Source organism: Alternaria dauci, chromosome 9 (genome assembly GCF_042100115.1).
Source record: "Alternaria dauci strain A2016 chromosome 9, whole genome shotgun sequence".
In the NCBI taxonomy this organism is placed as follows: Eukaryota; Fungi; Ascomycota; class Dothideomycetes; order Pleosporales; family Pleosporaceae; genus Alternaria; species Alternaria dauci.
Window position 1 is genome coordinate 2,251,642 of NC_091280.1, and position 24,289 is coordinate 2,275,930.

The following is a 24,289-nucleotide window of genomic DNA, read 5'->3' on the forward strand; positions in this document are numbered from 1 at the left end:
TAGCCATCAACAAACTGTCATCGAGTACCGCATCTTAGCTACCTAGGTAGATAGCGCTCAATCATTCCAAGTCCGCGTATACAAGCAGAAATCTGGTTCTGCTCGTAATTTTATACGGAACAGCACACTTGATCTGCTTGGATACTAAGCTTTGCACCATCACCGCAATGTCATCTTCAGGCTCCAGGCTGAGCGACCGGGGTCCGCCAGCCCGAATGCAAGAAGACGTACGCCGCTTCCGCTACCGGTAGTCAGGCTACCAGCCGGCACAGCCCCGCCCTCTTGCGAGCGCGCAGGAAATTCACAGCAAAGAGAACCAAGTTCACATCCTAATGCGACAAGTAAACATGTAATAATGATACGGTACATGAATTCTCTAAAAATGCGACGCCGCTCAACACCGAACAACCCGAACCCAACGATAAACCTCTACAGCCACTGCTTGATGCTCAATCATTATCATATCGAGCGCTGCACCGTCAACCGCTCATAGTGTACATGATAATTGTATGCGTGCGGCACGTCCTGCCCACTGTTGGTAGCTGTGCGCGTCCAGGTATCGATTGGGTATAATGGTGTGAAAGCGCCGCCATATGTCGAATGGTGGGAGGGTAGCAATTCTGGCGAAACAGATTGTTTTGGGTTTCTCGTTGTGGTGGGGTGCATACCTTCTGCGGTCCGACGGGATCTACTGCGCGACTTCCTCCGCTTCGACCACACTAGCGTGGATGCAATACCCAATATGGCAACTACCACGCCAACGACGCTATGATCGCTTCCGTGGATAATTGGTGCTCCCCAGTTTTGGTGTCTGTGGTTGCATCTCGCTGTTGGAGATTTGTATATAATAGTGTAGGAGCGGTCTGGACTACCATAGCCAATGAAAGGTTGATTATGACTGTGTGACGAAGCATTTCTGTCATTAGTTGTCGAGAGCCTCCGAGTGAACCCCTAGATTAATAGAAAGTTTGGTTGATCTTTAAATCAAATCATGTAGAGGTTTTATTCTATCCTTCGCACAGGCTACAGCCATTCCAGTATCCGCATACAGACTAGTGTATTTCCAACGACTAACCGGTTCTGGCGCTGGGGCGGACTTTCGTGGCGGAATTTCACTTCGCGATCAACCAATTAACATTCCATATATACCTTCGCTCGGATCCTTCTCGAACGAAAGGCGCGCCCAAAGGTGCGTCCAAAGGTGCGTCTAGAGAGTGATGCACACAGAAAGCTATACACTCTCCTTCCCAACATTTAGTAGTCATGCCGTTTATTGTAACTTTAGTGACGACACACTTCTAGGTAGGTATGCGAAGTCAGTTGATGTACACAAACAGGAAAAATTCTGTGCTGAAGTCCCGAGATAGCATCCCAGGTAACACCTGCAAGAACTTCCTAGTTCCGCCATTTATCGCTTTACAATGCACAGTAGGCGGCACATGTGTCGAACATCTATGTTCAAACTGTTTATCAGGAGCGCTGGGTAGGTACTTGCCAGTCGGAGAGTTCGCGAGGGGCAAGGTCACGTAGATTCAGCCACGTGCCCAAGCTGTCTCTAACTACATGAACGCCCTTATTGGTGAACCAGGAAATCCGGTCAGCCTTGCGTAAGCAACAAAGCATAAACCCCACTCATACCCCGAGCCTCCGAACCTACACAAACACGCGAGAGTGTAAAGTCGCTTTTTCGGTCTCCTGGGAGGCCTACCATGTCGCGATAATCATTGAGTTTACACAAACACGCGAGAGTCAGTCGCCAGATCTTGCGAGATCACGCTCGCGTCGATTTCGAAACAAGTCCAAATCACTACATGGTTGACAACTCAGTATGCATGAGTAACAGAACCGACGGCAGGTACTAGCAGCTAGGGAGTGAGAGAGGCAGAATCTGGGAGCCGCAGCTCTAGAAGATCTACACGCCCGACTCTAATCCACATGTGGTATAGTCTAGAACTTTGCTAGCTTCACTCCTGCATCAGCACCAAACATAACTAGAGCTCCGCCAGATCAACTCTTCCACCACCCAACACTCATCCACGAAGCAAGATGAACGAAACAATCAAGGAATTACACCGTGATCTCGCCAACAAGTACCGGAAGCATGGCACACGGATCGAAGAAATGTGGCGCTCTCTGGGCCAAGAACAACGCAGGAAGATCATGCAGGCCGGCTCTCGTGACGGTGCTGTCTTGAAGCATGCTGAAGACACAAGCCTAGAGAATGTCTACAAATTCATTCCGGAATGGAACCTGCGCGACATAGCTTCGCCGTCGTCCGAATTCTTTCTGGACATGCTCAAGCACCGCGCAACCTTACCGCTACAAACCCAGTATACGACTGGCTTCAATGGACGACCAGGAGACCATGCGCACATAGTTGATATGATGCAGAGGAAGAATTTGAAACTCATCAACGCCTCCCAATACAAGGACTGTTACACACTCTTCTTGACGGAGGACGGATACGGCGAATCGGTCAAGATCGTTGCGGATAAGAAGGTAGAGGTTCTAGCAAACATGAAGCCAGCTATACAAGCCCAGATGATAGTCCCTCAGGCTACTGGCGATCTCATTCTCATGCGGCAGATGAACTTGTTGCAGCTTCTGAACATCGCCATTGAAGACATCCTCGACACTGCATCCACCACGAGAACCCAGACGAAGCGCCCGAAGAAGCCAACCGATGACGCGACTGCGGCCCTAGCGAAGCTGTCGGTACACTCGCCATCAAAGAAAGTCGAACTCTCAGACGTTTTGGACATGGCGCAGGACCAAATATCGTCCCGCGAAGACCTCATCAACCTGATCTCTACCGAGCCTACTGTCCTAGCCCATGAAGTCAACTTTTGCTTCTTCAGTAGACCGGAACTTGTTGCCGATGAGAAGGGACGCATGCTACCTGTACATACTGATAAGTATATCAGCGGCTCGGTATTCGATGCGGTTCACGACGCAGTGAAGATCGTCGCTACCTGGAACTACATTGGTCGTCTCTTGGATATCCTGAAAAACTCGTCAGACAAGCAGTTCAAAGCTCTCGTGCTCAAAGAACTGTCAAACACTTGCCACTTGGAGTATCTGCGCGCTCAGACTGGGTTCAAACGTAGCGTAGCCGTTGGGATGGGTGGGAGCAAGTGGTTCAAGCGCATGTCGACTAATGGTGTCGCGCGCCTCTCACTGAAGCGGAGCCCTGAATCTCTTACGGTAGAGAACCCGCAGTTGCATTACATGCTTCGACTCTGCCAGGACGAGACAACCTGGTCGAGCGCAGCACAATGGCTTCAAAAGTTGGAAGACCTCCATCGCGCCCATCCACTAGAGCAAGACAACCTGTCTGATCGAGAGTATGACTCCTTGGGAGATCTGGCCATCATTATTACCTTCATCCAGGCTCTTTCATCGATCGCGCAGTTGCCTGCTCCTAACCACAAGAAGAGCCAACCGTTTGTACCCGAGTACACGGCTCTAGACAAGGAACTGAGGCCACTGAAAGATGGTATCGATCTTGGTGACTATGCTGTCCCGATCGACAACTTGCTCGAGCCAGGCATGGCTGAAGGCGCCCTCTCCACCCTTGACCAATACATCGTAGAGAAGACTGGTACGAAGCTTGGCTTTCTCTACCAGGATCTAGTCGAGAACTGTGTGTCTAGCATCGAGCAGCAGTACGAACGGCAAAAGGTAAAAGCTAGTAAGCCTCAGGCTGAATACACCACGCCGACAGCTTCCGAAGCCGCAGCATCAGACATTCAGCAGCGCAAACAAAAGGAGAAGACCCGACCCGCGCAGCTTTCGATCTACGAAATTACGCCGCAACCCGCCGTAGATGACGAGCCTGCGCAGTCGAAAGACAAGTTCAAGGTGAAGCCTTCCACGGCGGACGTCTTCTCATCACTCTTCTCAAGATCATCCACGGCTCGAAGCCCAGTGCGCTGGGAATCTTTCGTTGCCGCCATGATCGATCTAGGCTTCTCAATCAACCCCAAAGTCGGTTCTATATACAACTTCGTCCCTCCGGAGAAGATGTCGGTGCGCAGGGACATGACACTCCATCGGCCGCATCAAGCGAGCATTGAGGGGCGACTTCTTTTGATCTACTCCCGGCGCTTGAAGAAGGTGTATGGCTGGGATAGCTCGACGTTTGTCGCGGCGTAGGAGTCGGTGACGTCGGATGGGTGGCTATGTAGGCGCTGGTTTCTGCCTTGTGGCGGTGCGATACCGGATCATTGCACGAGGCGCGATTTCCAATACACAAGATTTCGATAACTACTTCTGGATTCCGCTGGTTGTATTGATTTCGCGTGAATGAAAAGCTACTGTGGACTTGCTGCTAGCTTTGTGATACGCGTTGTATTATCGAGTGTTTTGTTTTCGCGTCAGGTGAGGGGGCGCCAAAGTTGGGGGCAGGAATGGCGCGTTTCGAGGATAAGCAGGACTCTTGCCGCCGGCCCGCATCCGCACCCGCACCCGCACCCGCACCTGCACCTGCTTTCCTCCTTTCAACATGATCGAATCATAATTAAGATAGATCAACGCAACGTGACACATCAGCGGGAGCATCGCCTGAAGCGCGACAGATTTACTCACTGGCGGCTAGCCATTCGTCGGTTGCCCATCCAAGCCGTTTGGCATTACACGCCTGGAGCCACACAAATGCTTGCAGTACAGCAGATGACAAGAATTGATTACATTCGGGTTGCTCATTTGCTAGATATGCCCCCGTGTGCGGGGTAGATGCCGCCTACGACCCCAAAGTAGCGTTTGTAGGCAAGCCCAGAATTGAGGCGCAGTTGTTGGGATCTCACACATGTGTGAGCAGTCGATCTGCCTGTGGTCGGATATAGAAGCTCCAACAACAATTCACGGAACTTTCTCCTACAAGTCTACACGTACAGAACGATGGCCAAGCCTGCACTCACTGAAAAGCTTGTATACCTGGCCCTCAAAGACGTATTCCGTGGAGATGGAGTTCAACCGAGTACGCCAGAGGAAATACGCAAGAAAATCGAGAAGCATAAGAGCGAATCCAGGATTGGGGCTTTGATCCAGAACCATGGCATGGAAAGCGTGTGCAAGGTGGCCCAAGACCTATTGAAATACCAAATCTTTGTCTCAATGGCGAAAGCCGAAGTACGCTTCCCTGACGTTTTCGAGGTCCTCCCAACTCAGGTCGAACAACAAACTACCGCTGCAGCCAATACTGCAACGAGTAGTGCAACGGTTGTGCGAAATACAGGTACATACAATTCTGAAGAATTTCAGGGTACTGGGGACAGAATCAAAAGCAGAAAAGGAAAGGAAAAGGCTAGATCCAGTATGCTTATTTGGCGATCTTCTTACATGATTAGTAATGCATCTAACTTTCCACAGGCTCTCAGAATCAAGCACTCGACTCCATATCCTTACCGCTCTGGGACCAGCATCGCGTCCTTGTCAAAGTTCAACACGCTCTTGAAGAAGCATGTTTCAGCTTCGCGCAAACCCGTTTGGAGAACGTATTACAGAATGAAGGCTGGGATTGCGCAGAAGCAGTGGAACTGAATTGGTGGCCAAAGTACCTACTCGCCTATCAAGAAGAATGTAACCTGAATAATCTGCAGGACGTCGATAAGCCCCTACCAAACCTGCTGGATTCAGTTACTCAACTCCGACATTATACTGTTCATCGAGTTCGTCTTTCTTCGGATGAAATCATACAGCATCTTACGGATGCTTTAATGCTTGCTCAGCTGTTGCAAGACGATAACTGTAGCAAGTTCATTTCCACTGTACGGCAGAGGACTCAGGATGCTATTGAAGAACTGGTGCGCAACAAAGCCATACTGGACCGTCGACTGGACGAGATTAAGACTAGTTTTGCGGAACAGAGGGCTGAGTTGGATCGTCAAGAAGCGGCATCGCTTGAAGCTGCAGTCAGAGAGCATGTGAGGCCGAACATCTCTGTGAGCGGAAGCTTGGATTCATCGTGCGATGAACTTGGTGGTACTGATGCAACTCAAGCGCCAGGGAGCCACGACCACAATTCTGCTACACCCGATGACGAGCCTCCGGAATCTGAAGGCATACTTGCGACGCAAGTGATCGCTTCTGCTACTGAACCCGCTGCTGAGCTGGCGGTCACTCAGATACCAGATGCAGCTGATGAGGACAACGAGAGGGCCGAGGAAGTGAAGAAGAAGCCGAAAGAAGAGAAGAAGAAGAAGCTGAAAGAAGAGAAGAAAAAGGGAAAGAAGAAGAACAAGGTTGTCAAAGAACAGGCGAAACAACAGGAAGAAGCGGAACAGAAGACCACCGATGAAGGACAAGATATTGCTGAGCCAGCATCAGCGGGAGGAGCGGAAGATGGCACCTTTCAACATAGTCACGAAGATATCACGGTCGTCAAACAATTATTTATGCCTTCTAGATGCGTGCCGACAATCGACAACGATTCGATCAAACAAGCCCTCGCCGATGAGAAAGAAGAAGCCCAGGAAAGCAACAGCAAGAACCAATCCGAAGAAGAGCAATTCTTCGAGTGTTCGGAGATCTCAGTTGGTGGCCATGAGAGTGATTCTCATCAACCGTCGACACATCTGCTGCTTGAGCGACAGGCTGTGGCTACAGACTCGACGGACCTGATCAGCAAAGAGAAAATGAAAGCAGAGATGGCATCCGACTCAGACCCAACTGGTTCAGGTCTTCTAGCTCGTAGAAATTTGTCTCTTGATGAGCGAATTATCAATACCACCCCTACTTGTCTCAGACAGACAGAGAACCATGCCGACGAAAGCCACACCAAGTCCGAAACGGAAGATGGCATATCCACCGAAAACGGCATCGTTGATCCTGGAGCAAGCTCAGAACAGCCTGCTGCTACCAACGGCCCATCGTATCTTTTGCGTTCTTGGGGACAAGGGTCATGGTCAGGCTCAGTTCGTATCAAGTCTCTAGAAGACGACCCAAGACTGAAATCGCTCACCGCCGCGAACGGAAAGGGACGTGTGACACTAGTGTCTACGTAGGAGGATGTTGTACTCGCTGCTTGAGGGGTTCACTAGTCGAGGTCATTGTATTAGCCTTTTCGGATGTCATAATAGAAGTGCAATCACTGTATTGATCCATGTCCAATTGCTGGTTGTATGTTTTGCTTGCATTCTATCAACGAGACGGATAATTAGTGAAACATATTCCCTCACGCTCCTTCTCAGACTACAACGTTCTAGCTATGCTATCAACGCCCCTCCTTCTTACTCTCCTTCTCCGCCTTCTTAATCTGCTTGTCCGTATCCCTTTTCACCTTCACCTTCTTCACCGTCTTCTTCAACTGATCCGCCTTCTTAAGGGCCGACTTGACGGTCCCGCTAACCGCCGTCTTGGCTTTAGCTGCGAGTTCAGCTGAAGAGCGTTTCTTCTTGGCCGCGGCGTCCTCTTGCTCCCAGGTTGAGATTTTGTGGCTGGGGAGAATGGAGTCAAAGGTGGTAGTTGGGATGCGTTTGGAGGTGGAAAAGGTGGAAGTGTATGATGATGGGTTGGCCATTGTTGTAGTGATTTGTGGATAGGTGTGGATAATGGGTGTTCTGGTAGTGACTGTGATAAGATAAGATAAGGATAGAGAGGTAGAGGAGAGCAGGCTTTTTGTAGTCAGTCGTCGCAATACCGTGAATCTATACTGCCTGTTATGTCGCAAGGAACAATGCTGTGCTGAGTGTTGAGTATATAGTGAGACTAACGTTGAAATGCATTGTGGGTTCAAGTGTGCAAACATATATACTTCAGGCTAACAATGCACGACACAATCTCACAGTGGTTGTATTGTTTAGAACACTGTACTGTCTCGCTTGCTCAGGAATATGTGTCTGTCTTGTCCACAAAGCAGAGAAGACACCAGAAGCGAGTGTAGATAATCTCAGACTTGCTGTTGTCGTGCAGCCTGACTACTGACCGTGCTGGAAAGTCATCTTGCACGCTGCTCAGCGTATGCTGTATTCATTCAGTAGCCCAGAAAGGATCAGTCCATCGTATTTCCGGTCTGTGATATAGCCACTGGAGTTTCGGGATGATCGTGGAGATGCGCGAAACCACAAGTCATTCAGAAGCGCACGCAAATGACTTGTTCGCAATGCCGCTGCTCGAGTGCGTCGACAGCAGGCGCATCCCGCCGTCTCTTGTATAGACGCAGGTCCCTAATTCCTCGCCCACTCGTTCTCAACACTAGGCTGCAGATCGCTGCCCACATGTCCCGGCAACGCGCCATCAAGACGACGGTTCCCCTCTTCAATCGCACGTACGTTATCTCGGCCGTCTTCTGCAGTCTCTTCAGTCTCCTCCTCGATGCGGTCAGAATAGCGGTTGCTGCTGTATCCGGGGATAAAGTCGATGGCACGTCTCGGTTCGGCATCGCCGTGTCGCTCGTCAGCGATCATGCGGGAGAGGCGCTCGGGTGCAATGCGATGCAGCCACGACTCTTTCTGCGTGGGGATGGCGATGATGGCGAACTAGGAGAGAGTGTCAGTATTGGCCCCTCGCAGCGCCGCAACTCCCACTACGTACCTGCCAGATGAAGACCATGCCGACAACGGTCATGAGCATGCCGGCAATGACCTGCTCTTCAGCCTTCCAAGCTCTCAGACATCCGTTCATCCTGCCGTGATACGTGACTTCGCATGCATCTGCTTTGTGTGTTTTGTCTGGAAACGGCCATGCCATGTCGCGCGAGTTCACAAAGCCACAGCATTCAAAAGCATCCTGAATCTGTCGGATGGCACTCGCATCCTTCTTCTTGAACAGCGTCTGCCAGCGCTCACGCAGCCCGCAGTCTAGGCCAGAAGGCGGCGCGGCATGCGTGCCAGCGAGGGTGATGACGACGGTCGAGTAGATGAAGATGAGCGTATTCGCGATAATAACGAGCGGCGGGCGCTGAATCTCGCCACGGCCCAAGTGCTGGCGACGCTCCTGGCGGCGCGTAAAGTCGTAGCCGCATTCGAGCAGCAGGCCGGAGACGATGGGTAGAGCCGTAGTGAAGCCGGTCAACGTGTCGGAAATGGGCACGGAACGAGCGTTCGCGCGGGAGGCAGCGTAGCTAGTGGAGAAGTGTTAGCGCGGGCCTAGCATCGTCGGTTAACATGGTGTTTGTTACCCTGCGAGCGCGGTTGCGATGACGAGATACTGGAGAGTGTTAGTCGGTGCACGTGCGAGGCTGCCATCACCATGTGGGACCTACTAGCACGCTGAGGCAGGTCACGACCTGCTTCCTGGTGTACGTCATGCCGTTCGTGTCTGCGTTGATCCGTTGATTTGGTGGTATAAAAAGTGGGTGTGTAAATGAATAGCGACGAGGACTTGGTCGTGAGCCAGGGAGCGTAGGCGATCAACAAGAGGGAGGAGGAGCTCTGGGCTGTGTAGCTATAGCTTCTCCGCATCCCAGGTAGGCGGTTGGGCACGACCCTACAAGGGTCCAGCAGCAGAGTGCTTTCTCCATGGACTCGAACACACAGCGCGATGCCCGATCACTTTTCGCACATCTTCCCTCTTGCATCTCTATTGAAACGTGCAAAGCCAGCACACGCTCTCATCGGTGAGGGGCTGCCAGGAGACGGGTCCGCGGAGTGCAGGTAAGCTGCCCAGACAGCGACATGTCAAGTGTCAAGGCTCTTGCTACCCGGTGATGCACATGGTAGACGAAGATGGCCATGTTCAATCAGGCGGCGATACAGCACAGCGTATCACCCCGAGCCATGTGTAGCAGCAGTGCATGGTGGTGTGAGGAAGCTGGGGACGGGAAGGGGTGTGTGACATGTGATTGGGCTGGGCGCTAGCGTACCGTTGGCGCCTTCTGCACCGGTTGATGTGAGTTCTCGATCTCTCGATCCAAAACTTTTCCATGGCGACGTCATTCCTCTTCTTCCATCGCACAATGCGTCCGCGGGGTAAAATTGCACCCTCTCCAAAGCACCGGGGAGCATCAACCAGCTGGGACTGATAGTCTCACCCAAAGTCGGCGCACTGTCAGCTCGTGTGACGGCGGGAAGGTGGCTTGCCAGTGTCTTGTCTCGAAAACAAACGCGTTCGTCCACACGATCACCGTCACCAGTATGCTAACATTATTGGGCCCCATTGCCTAGTGCCCTTGCCGTCCTGCAGCAGCGGGGATACACTGTTTATACACGCGACTAATCTTCTTGGTGAACCAGCCTTAATACACACTGCCGCCGTCTCGCTGCTTTCCTTCGTTTTCCCAGTCTCCATCCCTGATTCCAGCCTCATTGTCAAAGTCTCGTTCCGTGCGTCACTCGTACTCACTGTTCGGTATGCTGCTGTTTTCACCGCCGCGATGCGACGCTCTGCTCATTCACGCGTCTGCAAAACAAACGAGTACAATGTTCAAGCGCTTCTCGGTTCCGCTCTGGCCAACTACTCCAGCAGCCTCCATTCCTCTCTCACCACGCACACCCAAGGAAAAGACTGCCCGTCCCTCCCCACCACGAAGAGGACACCAACTGCCAAAAGAAACCCCTACCACCGACATGTCACACCAGCCCGGCACTCCGCGGTCCTCGGCCTTTGCACCCACCCTCGGAAGCATCCCAGAAGTCTTTGAATACGAACCTCTGGATGCGAAGTTCGGTCCTGCTTCACTCAACGACGCGCCAGAGACACCCGAGGCTTTCTTACCCGAGGCGTCGAGCATGTGCCCACCCAAGCTTACCCGAGCGTCATCCTGGCCGGCCATCATCCAGTCGCCCTCTCGGAGACTCGCTTCGCCCTTTGCAGTGTCAAAGGCACTGCGCAACATCCTGGAAGCCGACCGCGCGCGACGGAGGCGCATTATGAAAGTCTACCTCAAGGCTATTGTTTTTCTCAAGTACCTGTGGCACGCCAATGAGCGTTACGGTAACGTCATGGTTACGACTGGCATGTACATGCAACGATGACCGCGCTACGAAAAATTTGGAATTAATGGGAGTTTCGGCATGGAAATGGCGCGACTGACACGACACGGATGCATTATGATTATGGTTTTATGGTTCACGATGGAGCGACTGCATGGCCTGGAAGGATGCATAGCCGCTGGCGTTTGCATATCGAAGGCGTTCAATACCTGGGTGAGCGTTGCTATTGCTGTTACTCTAATCTCGACTGGTATTAGCCAGCTTTTGACATTTTGGTCAAGCACTGTTGGTACAGAATTATGTACTGTGTCCAATGGAACATTTTGGAAAGAGTTTAGACTTTGTGCCTTTGTCTTCTCCGCGCTATCCGGTGCTATTCACTTACTGCATGGGGATATGGCCGACTTGCCAAGATCAGCAGGGCAGGGTCATGTCTCCCCACCACAGGTCCTCCACATTCCGACCCCGGACTTACATTTGGACCGCACGTCTGAGTCTGAGTCGGCAACCTCTCTTTGACCGCCAGTATATATTAAAGCAATGGACAAAAAACAAGTGTCGATGTATTTGACCAAACCCACCAAACCAAAACAATGCACATCCTCGGTCTCGCAAACGGCACACCATCTGGCAACTCTGAAATCCTCCTCAAAGCCGCCCTGACAGCAGCTACAGAGTCTGACTCCACCACAACAACATCATGGATACATGTCCCCTCCATTTCCATACCCACGAACCCAGCACCCCTCGATAGCCCCGTCGGCTTCGACCTCGCCTCCAAGCCCACCACCGCCTCCAACAACGCACCCGACGACCGCGCCGTCGTTCGCGAAGCCATCCTCAACGCCGACGCGATCCTCGTTTCCACACCAACATACAGCCACCAGCCGCTCGCCACGCTCAAACTCCTCATGGACAGGATCGGCGGGCCGGCGCTCGACGTTACCTTCGGGAAGACGTTTAATGCCCAGAACCTCGACGCACGGCTGTTAAAACCGCGGGTGTTGGGGTTTATTGCTGTGGGTGGATCGTGTACGCCGGATCAGTTCACGATGGTGTTGCCGACGCTGCATTTGTTGTTTTATGCGCTGCATGCGAAAGTTGTGGATCAGTTTATTGGGCAGGATTTGGGGACGTCGGGGGCTGTGTGTTTGCGTGAGGAGCTGATTGCGCGCGCGAAACGGATGGGGGCGAATCTGGCGAGTCAGATGGGGAAGGCGTATGATGAGGCGAAGTATCTTGGGGATGAAGAGGGGAATGCGTGTCCGCATTGTCATCTTGCTAAGATTGAGTTTTTGCTGGAGCACGGGAGGAATAAGATTGGGTGTGTGACTTGTGGTACGAGAGGGGAGTTGGAGGTGGGGAGGGATGGTGGTGTAGTGGCGGTGTGGGAGGAAGATTCGAAGTGGAGTTGTTTGACGTGGGAGGGAAAGGTGCAGCATGCGCGTGATATTGTGAGCTGGGCGAAGAGGGATGAGTCGAGGAAAGGGGATATTGAAAAGGGGCAGGAGGAGTGGAGGAAGGTTGTTGTTGAGCAGGTCGTGTTGCCTAGTCGGGAGAGGGCGGTGCTTTGATTGTTGGGGGTTGAAATGGGTATCGCGCTTGATAGAACAGGAACAGAAATGGTAGTGATAGCATGTCCTCCCTGCACTCATGCTCGCAGTTTGTACACATCATCTCAAAAACAAAGACTTGAGACACTATGCCTACTGCGTGTTTCACTCTGGAAAGGATTATCACCTCACTATACCTTGTTGTAGATACGTAGCTGATTCACTATGACGACCAAGTCCAGAGGAACCGCAAAGCGTCAAAATGTCCCCTGATAATCTCTGACGTAGACCCACAGCACGAGCTTGATAATCTCCTAAGAGGACTCAACTATTCCACTGATCTTGAGAGTGAAGGCGCAGACAGTGACTCTCAACAGCGCTTCTGGTCCCACTTCGACGCGTAGTGTAAATGCTCCTAGAGAGGTCTTGAGATTCTAGAGAGGCCCCCAAACATTGAGAATCACGCATCTAGCAATCAATCACACACATTCGTTTGTTGTGTGCCCAACTAGCTACACCCAAGATGGACTGCTTAGACCTTTCTAGCACTTCAAGACCCTCTTTGCCGGCATCCTTCATGTACGACGATACCGAGCCACTTCCTTCAAGCCATCCGGTATCGAGAGGTAAACAAGATACTGTCGAATCACCGACTAATGATCGCCCGACATCAAGGTGTACTCAGTACACAGCTGACTCGTCATCTTTGTCAGTCTACAGCCAAACAAAAGCAGCCTCTGGTTCTTCAACCGACACTTCCATCACACCGTCTCCTCCAATAAACAAGAGACGCGAGAATTCTTTGACCGCAAGCCAACTAATCCCTTTGTTCAACAACGGCATGCCGATAGAGCTACCCCGACGGCGCTTGTCTAAGAAACGAGGTGTTGAGAACAGGTCTGAAGGACTCACTGTGAACACGAATATGGATACTCCTCCTTCTGCTCCACAGCCACGTCTAGACAGTACAACGGCTTCGACGAGGTCCGCTCTAGAACCAAAGCTCAGTAAGGTAGATGTTGAGAAAAGACCTGTGGTAAGTAAGACGCCGGTAGGGGTAGTTACACCAGCGGGAAACATTGGTATATTGGATGAGAACAATACGAGCTGTGAGGTCGAGCTTAGTAGTGAGTGTCGGAGGAGAGCCGAAGCAAGTATCTGGTATGTACCTAGGCATTAGCGAATAAGTCATGACACTCCACTATTCGTAGACGCGTACAGGCAAGTATAGTAGCATCATCTCAACCATGCTATAACTCTGCCATTCCCTCTTTCCAGAAGTCTAATCGGCTCTTGTCAACCACTTCACTGTCTCCACACCCTTTGTTTCCCACTCTTTCTGCCCAAAGATTTCCAGCAGGCATCTTCTGCTCGCCAATCTCGCACATTCTCTCTACATCCTCACCCGCGATAGACAACCACACCGTAGCGGCGGGTAGATGCATCGCGGTGTTCCTACCCAGCCTCGTGTCAGGACCATGTTCCAGCGCCATGGACAAAGTCACACGTGAAAGATTGATATAGCCAGCGAGCGATGGTATATTCTGGGCATCAGGATTCCGTGCGATGAGCGCAAGTAGCACATTGAGATCCTTCCATTTAGCCGCCGCAACCTCCAGTGCCGCCGGATCACGGAGGTCGTGAGTCCACAGCTTAGGTCCTGGTTCAAGTTAGTTATGACATTACAAACGAGATATAAGTACACTTCTTTGTACCACTACATATCCTGAAACCATTCCGTAATGTTCCAACCCAACATCGGTAATCCACTCCACAACTTCTTCCCTTCTACAATGATCGGTGCACCAGATGGTATCTCGTGCAGCACGCCTCCGCCTTCGTCCAATACTTTAGGCTCTGGGTCTTCGTTGATGGCATCGGGTTGTTTTGCTAATTCGACGAGGTAGGATACTAGGAGGTCTAGTGAGTCGAGATGCGTGTTTTGTTGAGCGGCGGAGAGGAATAGGGCTATTAGGCATGACAGGCCATGGGTTATGTCGTGTTGAGACTGGACGAGGGTTGCTGTCGCGGAAGCGGAGGCTTTCGATGAGGTCTGACGAGAGATGAGGCTGTCGAGAATGGTGATGAGTTGTGTAGGTACGTTGTCAGGCGGGTAGTTGGAAAGTTGGTCTGCATGACACGCTTTTGCCCACTCGGTTGTTAGGGGAGGCGTTGTCATATTTGGTTGTGCTTTTCTCCCTAGAGGTTTCGCGGACATGGAAGAGTGTGTGGTTTGTGATCTAGACGTCGGAGAGTTGGTGAAGTCCTACCTCGATACCACACTGAAATGGTAGACATCGCCTCAAGGTGTCCGTGATATCTGCTTCAGCCCTTCCTACGCCCTCGGCTCTTCGCTGCAAAACCTGGATAGTTGTCTATGCCCACTAATACTGCGTTCATTCTGTTATCATATGCCAACGAATATCTGAGCATACGCCTATTCTATCTTTTCGTGATTCACCAAGATCAGGTGTATGCAATTTAACATCGTCGCGTTACCCAGGTATGGCCCGCCTTCGCGTGACGTCATCGAAGGACGGTCATTCTGGCAATCAAACATTAGCCACAGCCTAGCACACAAGGCGTAGGCCCTCACAGGATGAGACTTTACGGCACACTCGAAGCTTTTGGAGAGCTCATTTTGGTACGAGGTCGTATAGCCGATGAAGGTGGTCGGTTTCTTGCCTTGCGTAATGCACCATCACCGATTGGCTAGTGCCGCTATTCCCGAGTGCTTGGCAGCCGGCTATTCGACGCGTCAGGCGTCTCCAGCTTTCACTCTCGTCTACCCCGCAAACCATTGAGGTCAATCGGACAACGCGTCATGCCGCAATACGAGCATGCTGAGGATTGATCATACCCGTGTTTCTACAGTCCAAGAATTGAGTCGAGAGGCTCTAGCGCTACCCAACATAGAAGTTCCCCAGTCGCGTAACATCTCAAACTCCCGCCTTCGATTCTTATACAGCCGAGGATGACCTGCTCAGAGGGGTACACCGAGTGGCTACATGCTAGCGCGGCTGGTGCTAACACTTGCATCTGCTATCCGAAACCTTCAAGTCCAGTCCGTTTCGTAGCTAACGTCCAATGAATCCTTTTCTCATATATCGCTTTTCATGATGCGTGCCTTTGCGCGAGCCATCTCGCGCCACCAGTACAGTGCTCATCGGCAGTGGATTAACCCAAGACAGCGGAGGAATCTTGCCTCGGTGAATGGGCCGAACGTCAAGAACCTGACGGTCATTGATCATCACTACGAGTAAGAGCCTTTGATATATCAAACGCTTGTATCTGACCTCACTCAGTGCAATCGTTGTTGGAGCAGGCGGCGCGGGCCTTCGAGCTGCTGTAGGACTTACCGAGGCTGGACTCAAGACTGCATGCGTGTCGAAACTCTTCCCTACCCGATCGCACACAGTCGCAGCACAGGGCGGAATCAATGCTGCGCTCGGCAACATGACGGAAGACGATTGGCGCTGGCACATGTACGATACCGTAAAGGGTGAGTTTGAGACTACAACAAGAGCAAGGACAGAGACTGATTCTGTTGCCAGGGTCGGACTGGCTCGGTGACCAGGACGCTATCCACTATATGACGCGCGAGGCAGTCCCAGCGGTCGTTGAACTCGAGAACTATGGCATGCCATTCAGTCGGACGAACGAAGGAAAGATATACCAGCGAGCATTAGGTGGGCAGTCATTGAAGTACGGCAAAGGTGGACAGGCCTACAGAACGGCATGTGCGGCAGATCGTACTGGGCACGCAATGCTCCACACGCTATATGGGCAGAGCCTGAAAGAAGGCGTACAATTCTTCATCGAGTGGTTTGCGCTCGACTTGATGATGAGCGAGGATAAGTGCGTGGGCATAACGGCTATGAACATGGAGGACGGAACGACGCATAGGATTTTCGCCAGAAATACGGTGCTGGCTACGGGAGGATACGGAAGAGCTTACTTCAGTGCGACAAGCGCGCATACCAGCACGGGTGATGGCAGCGCGATGGTCTCGAGAGCAGGACTACCGCTACAGGACATGGAGTTTGTGCAGTTCCACCCCACCGGCATCTACGGCGCAGGCGTACGTCCATAACCGACGATATCATAGCTCATTCTGACTAACAACGGCTTAGGTCTTGATCACAGAAGGCGCGCGTGGCGAAGGCGGCTATCTTCTCAACAGCGAGGGCGAACCCTTCATGCACCGATACGCTCCCACTGCGAAAGACCTCGCATCCCGTGACGTCGTCTCACGCTCTATGAACCTCGAGATTCTAGAAGGTCGTGGCTGCGGACCAAACAAAGACCATATACATCTTCAACTATCGCATATACCAAAGGACGTCATCATGGAAAGATTGCCTGGAATCGCGGAAACAGCGGGTATCTTTGCTGGTATCGACATCACAAGAGAGTCGATACCCGTGTTACCCACAGTACATTACTGCATGGGCGGCATCCCGACGAACTACCATGGACAGGTGCTGAACGTCGACGCGAAGAGTGGCAAAGAGGACGTTGTTGAAGGGCTGTATGCGGCTGGCGAGGCTGCTTGTGTAAGCGTGCATGGCGCGAATCGATTGGGAGCAAATTCCTTGCTCGATATAGTAGTTTTTGTAAGTACCCAGAACACATCTGACTAGTAGTAGCTGCTAACATTCCCCCAGGGCAGAGCGACAGCACTACACATCTCTGCCAATCACGCACCATCAGAGCCACATCACTCAGCTCCTGACAACGTCGGCCTCGACTCGATCAGCGAGATCAACACTTTCCTAGAGTCGGATGGCAGCACACCAACATCCGCTTTACGAAACTCCATGCAAAGCACCATGCAATCCACAACCGCCGTATTCCGCACTCACGACTCCCTATCCAAAGGTAATGCCCAATTGGGCGACATTGAAAACAAATACACCACCGACCTACGCGTCACTGACCGATCTTTGATTTGGAACTCTGACCTCATCGAGACACTTGAACTACGGAATCTTCTTACCAACGCAAGCCAGACGAGCAAGGCGGCGCTAACAAGGACGGAAAGTAGAGGAGCGCATGCAAGAGACGACTTTAAAAAGCGAGATGATGAGGAGTGGATGAAGCATAGTCTTACGTGGCAGAGTAATGTGGGGGAGGAGGTGAGGTTTGGGACGAGAGCGGTACAGATGGCGACGTTGGATGAGAAGGAGGCCGCGAGTGTGCCGCCTATGAAGAGATTCTACTAAGTTTTGCGTCACATTTGTGTTCCGCGAGGACATTTTGCAGGCGAAATCACAGATTTCCAACTCTCTACTGGATTGTAACCAGTTCATTCATGCTGTTGTTGACGTTGGCAAAACACCCAGGAGGTACTCGTCGTTAGTTTCAACAAGGCAGCTACCATAAACAGCAACCATCGTACATCTTCATCCTCCTTGACTATCCTTCAACGCCTAGAGAACTCCTTACGTACGCTGGATACTGCGTCCCTATCTTTCAATCCCAAATCCCATCGCCCCACACCACCTAATCATCCCAGCACACCTTGAACGCTACACATCTCGTTAGCACCTCTGATCAAACCCAAGTCAGAGCTCAGAATAAGCAACTTACCACAAGGAAACGGAAAAAACATATCCTGGTTCTCCGTCAAATACGCATGATAGCTATACTTGTCCTCTCCAGGCCCCATCTTCTTCTCCACCTTGTGGATCTTGCCCTGCGGCCCCAGCGCCGGTCTCACATTCTTCAGCCGCGCCACCTCCCGCAACATCGTAGTAAGGATAACACGTGTCATCGGCAGACCGAGACACTGGTGCGGGCCGTGTCCGAGGTGGATATAAGACTCCAGCGGCCTTGTGATGTCGACTTCATCCGGGTTGCGGAAGATAGCCGAGTCGTGGGACGCAGCACGCAGGTTCACGAAGACGGCGTCGCCGGGCGCGAGGGTCCTTGTTGCTCCGGCTTCGGTGATGGAAGTCGGCTTTGCGACGGCGCGGATGACGCCGGTTTCGCCGTTGAGACGGCCGGCTTCCATGGTGTAGTGCATTAGTTTCTCGAACGACTCCTCGCTGTCGTCTTGTGCGAGTGCAGAGATCTCGGGCCAGTGTTTTTTGCCTGCGCCGAGGAGGTAGTATTCGATTGTTTGCGCGAAGAGCTGGCCTTGGTTCGATACCATGCCGCCTGCTGTACCGAGGATGTGGCCCCAGGTTAGTGTCTCGGGCGACATGCCGCTCTCTAGGAGCCGCTTGATCATGTGTACGCCGTAGCTTTTTAGCACGGATTCCTGCGGCCAGATGGTGGCCATGATGCTGCTCAGGAAGCCGGAGTTGGCAATTGCTTTGACGTTCTTTTCGACGATTTGGCCGAGGAGCTGCGTTGCTTTTCTGGCTTTGACGTGCAAGGGGAATGAGGAAGCGGGATCTGCGTCGAAGAAGATGAGCGCAAACACCGACGACATGATGAGGTATAGTTCTGCTTCTGTAAAGATTCCATGAGGTTTTTCAGCAGTCTTCAACGGCAGCATGAAGAGCTCGGAGCAGAAGTGGACATGTGCGAGGTTGCCGATATCACGGATGATGTCGACTTGGTTGAAGTCTGCAATCTTCGCGCTTTTTTCTTTCAACAGCTCGCGCGTCTTGAGGGTGTAGTAGTTGCGTACTTCCTTGTCCCAGTCGGAGATGTAGAGTGCTTTGCTGACCATTTTCCGAGACGCAGTGTTCTTGGGTCCGTCGCCCGCGAGCATAAAGTCGGCGGATGCAGGGCCCATGATGTATTCCATGGCTTTGCCCCAGACGACCTTGAAAGTTGTTTGGTCCTTCATGATTTCCGTGGCGAGCTTGTACTCTTTGACGAGCCGGGGGTGTGGAGTAGCGACTGGCTTGCTGAAGTCGTAGAGGTTGTCTTTCTTCAGGTCTTTGAGCGCAGTGTGCATGGCCGACGGGATGGTTAGTGGGTAGTGGGCGTAAACGCTGTTGTACTTGAAGTGTTGTGGGAAAGCGCGGAGGAAGAGCTTGTAGAACACACATCCGTTGTCAACGCCGGGATCGCTGTCAATCTGGCGGTAGCCCCAGTTGGTCAGCGTGCGTGGGTTGTAGTCGTGCGTGTAGAATCTGTCGCCGCGGACTAGCGCGACGGCGTCTGACAGAACAGCGCGGGAGACGGTGTACGACGGGCAGAGACCAGAACCGGGAGCCATGGGCTTCTTTGCGTCCTCGACGACGATACCAGGGTAGATCTCTACCTTATCGGGGTGGTCGTAGAGGTGTTTGAGCTGCTCCTGCACATACTTGTCTGACGTGATGTCCTCGAAAGTGTTGTGTGGCTCCAGCTTAAAGTACTTCCGGAACTCGTTGAGCGATCCCAAGTTCCACGAACGCGCTTGTTCGATACCAAGGACTTCAATAGCACGGAACACGGCAGGAACCCTATTCGGCCCAAACGAGTTGGCACAGTCTTCGATGCTCGATGTCAAGATATCTACCAGACCTTGGTCAGGCAGTGTACCATTCTCACTTCGCTCCAGGCCAGCGAAGTGGCGCTTCGACGGATCAGGATCAGTCTTCTTGTAGACTTCATTCAACCGGCCAAGGAACTCGTATTTGCCAATGCTCTTGGGATCGCGGCCTTCGCCGAAGAGGCCATCCCACATCTCCTGCGTCCACTTCTCGTCGCGATCAGAGACTGTAGAGTGCCAGCGGTATACGAGGTTGAACTCGGCGGAGACTTGGTTGCCGATGCCCATAGGTAGGTCTTTGACTTCAGCGCGAGGGTTCAGTTGCCAGTTGCTGTCCGTCCGGTTGAGATCCAGAATGGTGCGGACGTAGTCGATCAAGATGATGTTGACGTAGAGGCCGCATGTAATGAGACGACCAGTCTGGAAAAGGTCGTTGTCGTACTTCTTCCATGCCGCGTCGTACTTTTCTTTGGTCTTCTTGTCAACTTCGACGTCGCCAGTAGACTTTGGTACTTCGTTCGATGGCTTCGTAAAACGCCCTTGTTCGTTGATAGCCGCCAGGTTCTCGACCGTGTAGTTGTGGAAACGGTTGAACATGATCAACATGGCACCAACGCCAGGAGGGAAGAACAACAGCCTCGCTTCCGAAAAGCAGTCAGGCTTGATCTTACCGTCGCGTCCAGTCCTCATCATATCCTGCTCGGCCTGGTTACTGCCATACAACGGCGATAGATCGAGGTACGAAGACGTCATCGAGATTGAATAATCCTCGTGGCTCGTACGGAAGCAGTCGTGTATGATGATAGAAGCCAGATAGAACAGCATACTCGAGATACGGTTTGGGTGCAGCTCAGCATGCTTCCTCGTCATGATGCTGTCGAACACCACACCAGGATCTGGACGGGCAGGGGTCTGCATCATGTCTGGCTTGACAGTCCTGGCGTACGGAGTTCCTGCCGCGCCGACTTGCGGGTTTACGAGACTGTTGTTTGATCCGTCCGCGGAGCGGTACTGGTACTTTGCTCCAAGATATGACTGCGGCGGGTGCTGCAAGTCACCCCATAGCTGTGTCAGGAACTGACCCGTCACTGCCTCTCTGGTCTTTGATCCGTCGGGCAGCGCGGCAGCGGTCCGGATCAGGCCCTCCATGAGGTATGTCTTGTCGTCGGTATATCCACCGAGCATTTTCTCCCTCTGAATCTCCATCAAGCTCTGGATATTCTCGATGCCGAGGTGAGACATGTCTCGGAGACCGCCTTCAATCTTCTTGTAGAGGCTGGCCTTTTCTTCTGGCGCAATCTTGGAGCCATCACCAGTTTGGTCGGGGACGGGGGCTGCAGCGGCGCCGATAAGAGCTGCGGCAGCTTTGAATGATCCACCGATGGCGTTTCTCAAGTTGCTGATTTCGGACGGGTCGGCTGGTCTGGGAGGCTCAGCTCCTGTGCGGGTATCGACATGGGAGTCCCATGCCGCTTTCGCCTCTGCAGTTAGGCCAGACATATCGATGGATGTGCTGAATTTCCGCGTTAGCGATGTTTTTGGCTTTGAGTCTGTTCCTCCATCCGAACCAAGACGACGATCTTTTTGACGGGCCATACTTTAGGTTTCTTTACTCGAGGATGCGTGTATGACCGGCGGAGCACCGGAAACGACAGTAAAGTGGAGGAGGGATCTCAAAATGGGATTATAGGAATGGTGAAGCGATACTTACATATAACCAAATCCGTTCTCTGTGTGAAGCTCACTTCCACTACTGGCACAACTCAGGCGTACGTGATTACCGCTTTCGGACTACCGCAATCAGAATTCAAATACCACGCGCCTCGACAAGCTCCCAGAAACCGCGATAGTATACAAGAGATCTATCACGCGAGCTTGCGCGGCCCAGTCTTGTAAGTATATGTAGGTTACTTGCACGCCACCACAAAAAACAAGCAGCCAGCGGAGGGGTATACGTGCAACCAACGAAGCAACCGCTAACGAATAACGAATATGTTTCACACAGGGAACATAGGAAGGGTTTTAAAGAACAATGGCCTTGTCCCACCACCAGTCCTCTTATACGCCCACCGCGTCACTCTCCCGATAGCGATCGTCCTTTGTAATTGCGGCTGAAGCCTACATGGATGTGGTCCCACAGCAGCACAGCAATGCCTTCCAATCCTTCTACAGTAGTTCTCACCGGCAGGCAGCCCGCACCGGGGATACCATCCATCCACAGCTGAGCGGTCCCCCTCCCCACCCAATTCCTAGCTCCCAAGCTCTCCCAAGCCGTGGCCCCGCTGTACTAAATGCAGTAAATGGGGCCAATGGAAACGCACACGATTAGCCCATCCGGCAGGTGAAGAGGTGAGCTAGGCTAGGGCTGATCACGAACGGCTGGGCTGAGTTGATTTATTTTTTGTTGGCGGCGGCGGCGGCGGACCGCTGATTGTGCGGTCTGGTAGGAATCCTCTCTGCAGCACACGCAACCCAGGATTAACTAGCGGGGCCCGCAGGGTAGGTCGGAAGGTCTCAGCCTCAGTCGCTCGCTCGCAGCCTTCTTGCAGGCAGACAGCGGCCCTCGATACCATTTGGCTTCAGCCTCACTTGATGGAAAGTGTCGGTGAGCTTTTGTTTTCTTTCTTGCTTCCCTGGCATGATGACTGAGTAGGTGGTGAGAGGACAGATGGGTGTTGCCCTTCCCCTTCCCTTCCCGCGCTCATGCAGGGTCTAGCTCTAAATCGGTCTTGCCCGGCGCGACATGGGAGTGGCCGCCGCGGGCAGATGCAACGCGCCTCCAAGTCAAAAAAGCAAATATCGGGGTTAGGGCATGTCTGGATGGGATGGGTACAGAAGGCTACAGCCAAGCATATATTCATCGTCACGCGGCTTGTCGAGTCGTTACTGGGATGTTACAACAGGCTTTTGATAAGAAACATGACGCAAAGCACATGCGGACAAAGTCCCACACACATTCGTCACCACAACGTCCTTTAGCATACGGAACGATGGAACGCATCAGTGAGCGGTTAGTAACTATAGGCATCGACGCGCTAGATACGGGTACCTGCGGAGGTCCTACCGTTCTGAGCCCGGTGTGGCAGCCTTCGCGCCCTCATCCTTCGAAGTGCGCCTTGCCGCGACCCTAGTTCCATGCCACCGTCGTTCACACACCATCCCTCTTCCATCGCTGGCCTGTATCCACTAGCACCAAACCTCTAGCAGGCGCCAGCAAGCGCCAGCCGTGCCGGTAACCCCACGCCTGTCGCCTGATACCACTATCCCGCCAGACACTCTCTACCAGATACCAGGCAGAATCGCATACCTCTTCCTCTTGTACTTGTCGCCAAACTCCTTGCGATACCTCTTCTCCTTCTTCCACGCCCACACACCCATCTGTCCCACGGCCACAATGATGAAGAGGACGGTGCTCAAGCTCCAGTTGACGAGCGCCACGCCGATCCACGCCATTGCCTCGAACATGTAGTTGGGGCATGTGACGAGATCGAAGCCCAGGCCCTTGGGGATACCGCGCTCGGTGCTGCCTGGGCGGCGCAGGTTCTTGAGCGTCAGATGCGTGCTGTAGTTGCAGACCTCGCCGATGACAAACAGCGCCACACCGAGGTATGTGAGCAGCGGGTTCGAGGGCCGAGCAGCTGGGCTGTTGGGCCCGTAGCTCCAGTATGCCAGGTTCACGCCTGAGAGCAGCCAGTAGTAGCCAGAGTTCTTGTAGATGTTCATGATGGGCATCGTGGCGGACGAGAAGCGGTGCACGAAGAGCGTTTCGAACTCGCGCTTCGCAAAGTGGGCGACGCACATGAGGAAGGTGAGCTTCTGGAGCTGCGACGGAGGGGCCGAGGTGCCGTAGATGAGGGAGCGGCCAAAGTAGATGAGCGGGTGGATGAGCAGGGGCCCAAGGTACTCGACGATGAAGACGGTGCGCCATGAGATCTGGGGGCCTGGCACACTGTCAGTCGTCTGTTGGTGAAGAGGCAGAGAGTAGCATACCGAGATCTTTGACGTCCACAGCGCTCTTGTTACGGAGGCCCGTGTCGTGCACCGTCACGTCCCGCACATTGTTGATTGGCGATCCGTCGCTGCCCTTGGTGACCCTCAACCGGTGGATCGAGAACCTCGACGCCTTTGCGATTTCTTCAAAGATGTGGGCGGCCGGGGCATCCGCGGGGACGGTGATGGTCTCGGGGAGGTTCTTGATCGGACGGCCTGTGGAGGGGTCAATACACATATGTCAGGATGCACTCAATCGGACCGAAGCCGACTCAATGCAACAGGGGAGAAGCATACCACGGGGGCGCACAATGAGGGTGAGGTCGGACATTGTTGCGTGCTGCGACGACGACGTGTGCTGTGTGCGGACATTTACCAAGAGGGCATTCGGAGCCTCGGCCTCCCGTTCAGGCTAGGCTCAAAGGGTTCAGCCACTTCGC

At 52.8% G+C, this 24,289-nt stretch overlaps 7 protein-coding genes across 7 annotated transcripts; 5 read left to right on the plus strand and 2 right to left on the minus strand.

The window, feature by feature from the left end:
• Positions 1-2,022: 2,022 nt before the first annotated feature.
• ACET3X_009423 (uncharacterized protein) lies at positions 2,023-4,276 on the plus strand. The gene has a single exon (XM_069455616.1). It carries the CDS (start codon positions 2,047-2,049, stop codon positions 4,153-4,155), a length of 2,109 nt encoding a protein of 702 aa, XP_069303500.1. The 5' UTR covers positions 2,023-2,046; the 3' UTR covers positions 4,156-4,276.
• A 623-nt stretch (positions 4,277-4,899) lies between these two features.
• Positions 4,900-7,004, plus strand: ACET3X_009424 (uncharacterized protein; the record flags this gene model as incomplete). The annotated part of the gene is made up of 2 exons (XM_069455617.1): positions 4,900-5,314; positions 5,371-7,004. The coding sequence occupies 2 exons, from the start codon at positions 4,900-4,902 to the stop codon at positions 7,002-7,004; spliced, it is 2,049 nt and encodes a 682-aa protein (XP_069303501.1).
• A 756-nt stretch (positions 7,005-7,760) lies between these two features.
• On the minus strand, positions 7,761-9,716 carry ACET3X_009425 (uncharacterized protein). The gene is made up of 4 exons (XM_069455618.1): positions 9,203-9,716; positions 9,119-9,147; positions 8,533-9,061; positions 7,761-8,477 (listed from the first exon to the last, which is right to left on the minus strand). The coding sequence occupies exons 1-4, from the start codon at positions 9,245-9,247 to the stop codon at positions 8,166-8,168; spliced, it is 915 nt and encodes a 304-aa protein (XP_069303502.1). The 5' UTR covers positions 9,248-9,716; the 3' UTR covers positions 7,761-8,165.
• A 642-nt stretch (positions 9,717-10,358) lies between these two features.
• Positions 10,359-10,913, plus strand: ACET3X_009426 (uncharacterized protein; the record flags this gene model as incomplete). The annotated part of the gene is made up of 1 exon (XM_069455619.1): positions 10,359-10,913. The coding sequence occupies one exon, from the start codon at positions 10,359-10,361 to the stop codon at positions 10,911-10,913; it is 555 nt and encodes a 184-aa protein (XP_069303503.1).
• A 551-nt stretch (positions 10,914-11,464) lies between these two features.
• Positions 11,465-12,828, plus strand: ACET3X_009427 (uncharacterized protein; the record flags this gene model as incomplete). Its single annotated transcript, XM_069455620.1, has 2 exons — positions 11,465-11,890; positions 12,721-12,828. 2 exons carry the CDS (start codon positions 11,465-11,467, stop codon positions 12,826-12,828), a joined length of 534 nt encoding a protein of 177 aa, XP_069303504.1.
• A 2,715-nt stretch (positions 12,829-15,543) lies between these two features.
• Positions 15,544-17,649, plus strand: ACET3X_009428 (uncharacterized protein; the record flags this gene model as incomplete). The annotated part of the gene is made up of 6 exons (XM_069455621.1): positions 15,544-15,683; positions 15,730-15,909; positions 15,962-16,074; positions 16,108-16,505; positions 16,558-17,040; positions 17,092-17,649. The coding sequence occupies 6 exons, from the start codon at positions 15,544-15,546 to the stop codon at positions 17,647-17,649; spliced, it is 1,872 nt and encodes a 623-aa protein (XP_069303505.1).
• Positions 17,650-17,929: 280 nt separating this feature from the next.
• On the minus strand, positions 17,930-24,180 carry ACET3X_009429 (uncharacterized protein; the record flags this gene model as incomplete). The annotated part of the gene is made up of 6 exons (XM_069455623.1): positions 17,930-17,955; positions 18,017-21,372; positions 21,571-21,609; positions 23,167-23,800; positions 23,850-24,065; positions 24,147-24,180. The coding sequence occupies 6 exons, from the start codon at positions 24,178-24,180 to the stop codon at positions 17,930-17,932; spliced, it is 4,305 nt and encodes a 1,434-aa protein (XP_069303506.1).
• Between the last annotated feature and the right edge of the window lie 109 nt (positions 24,181-24,289).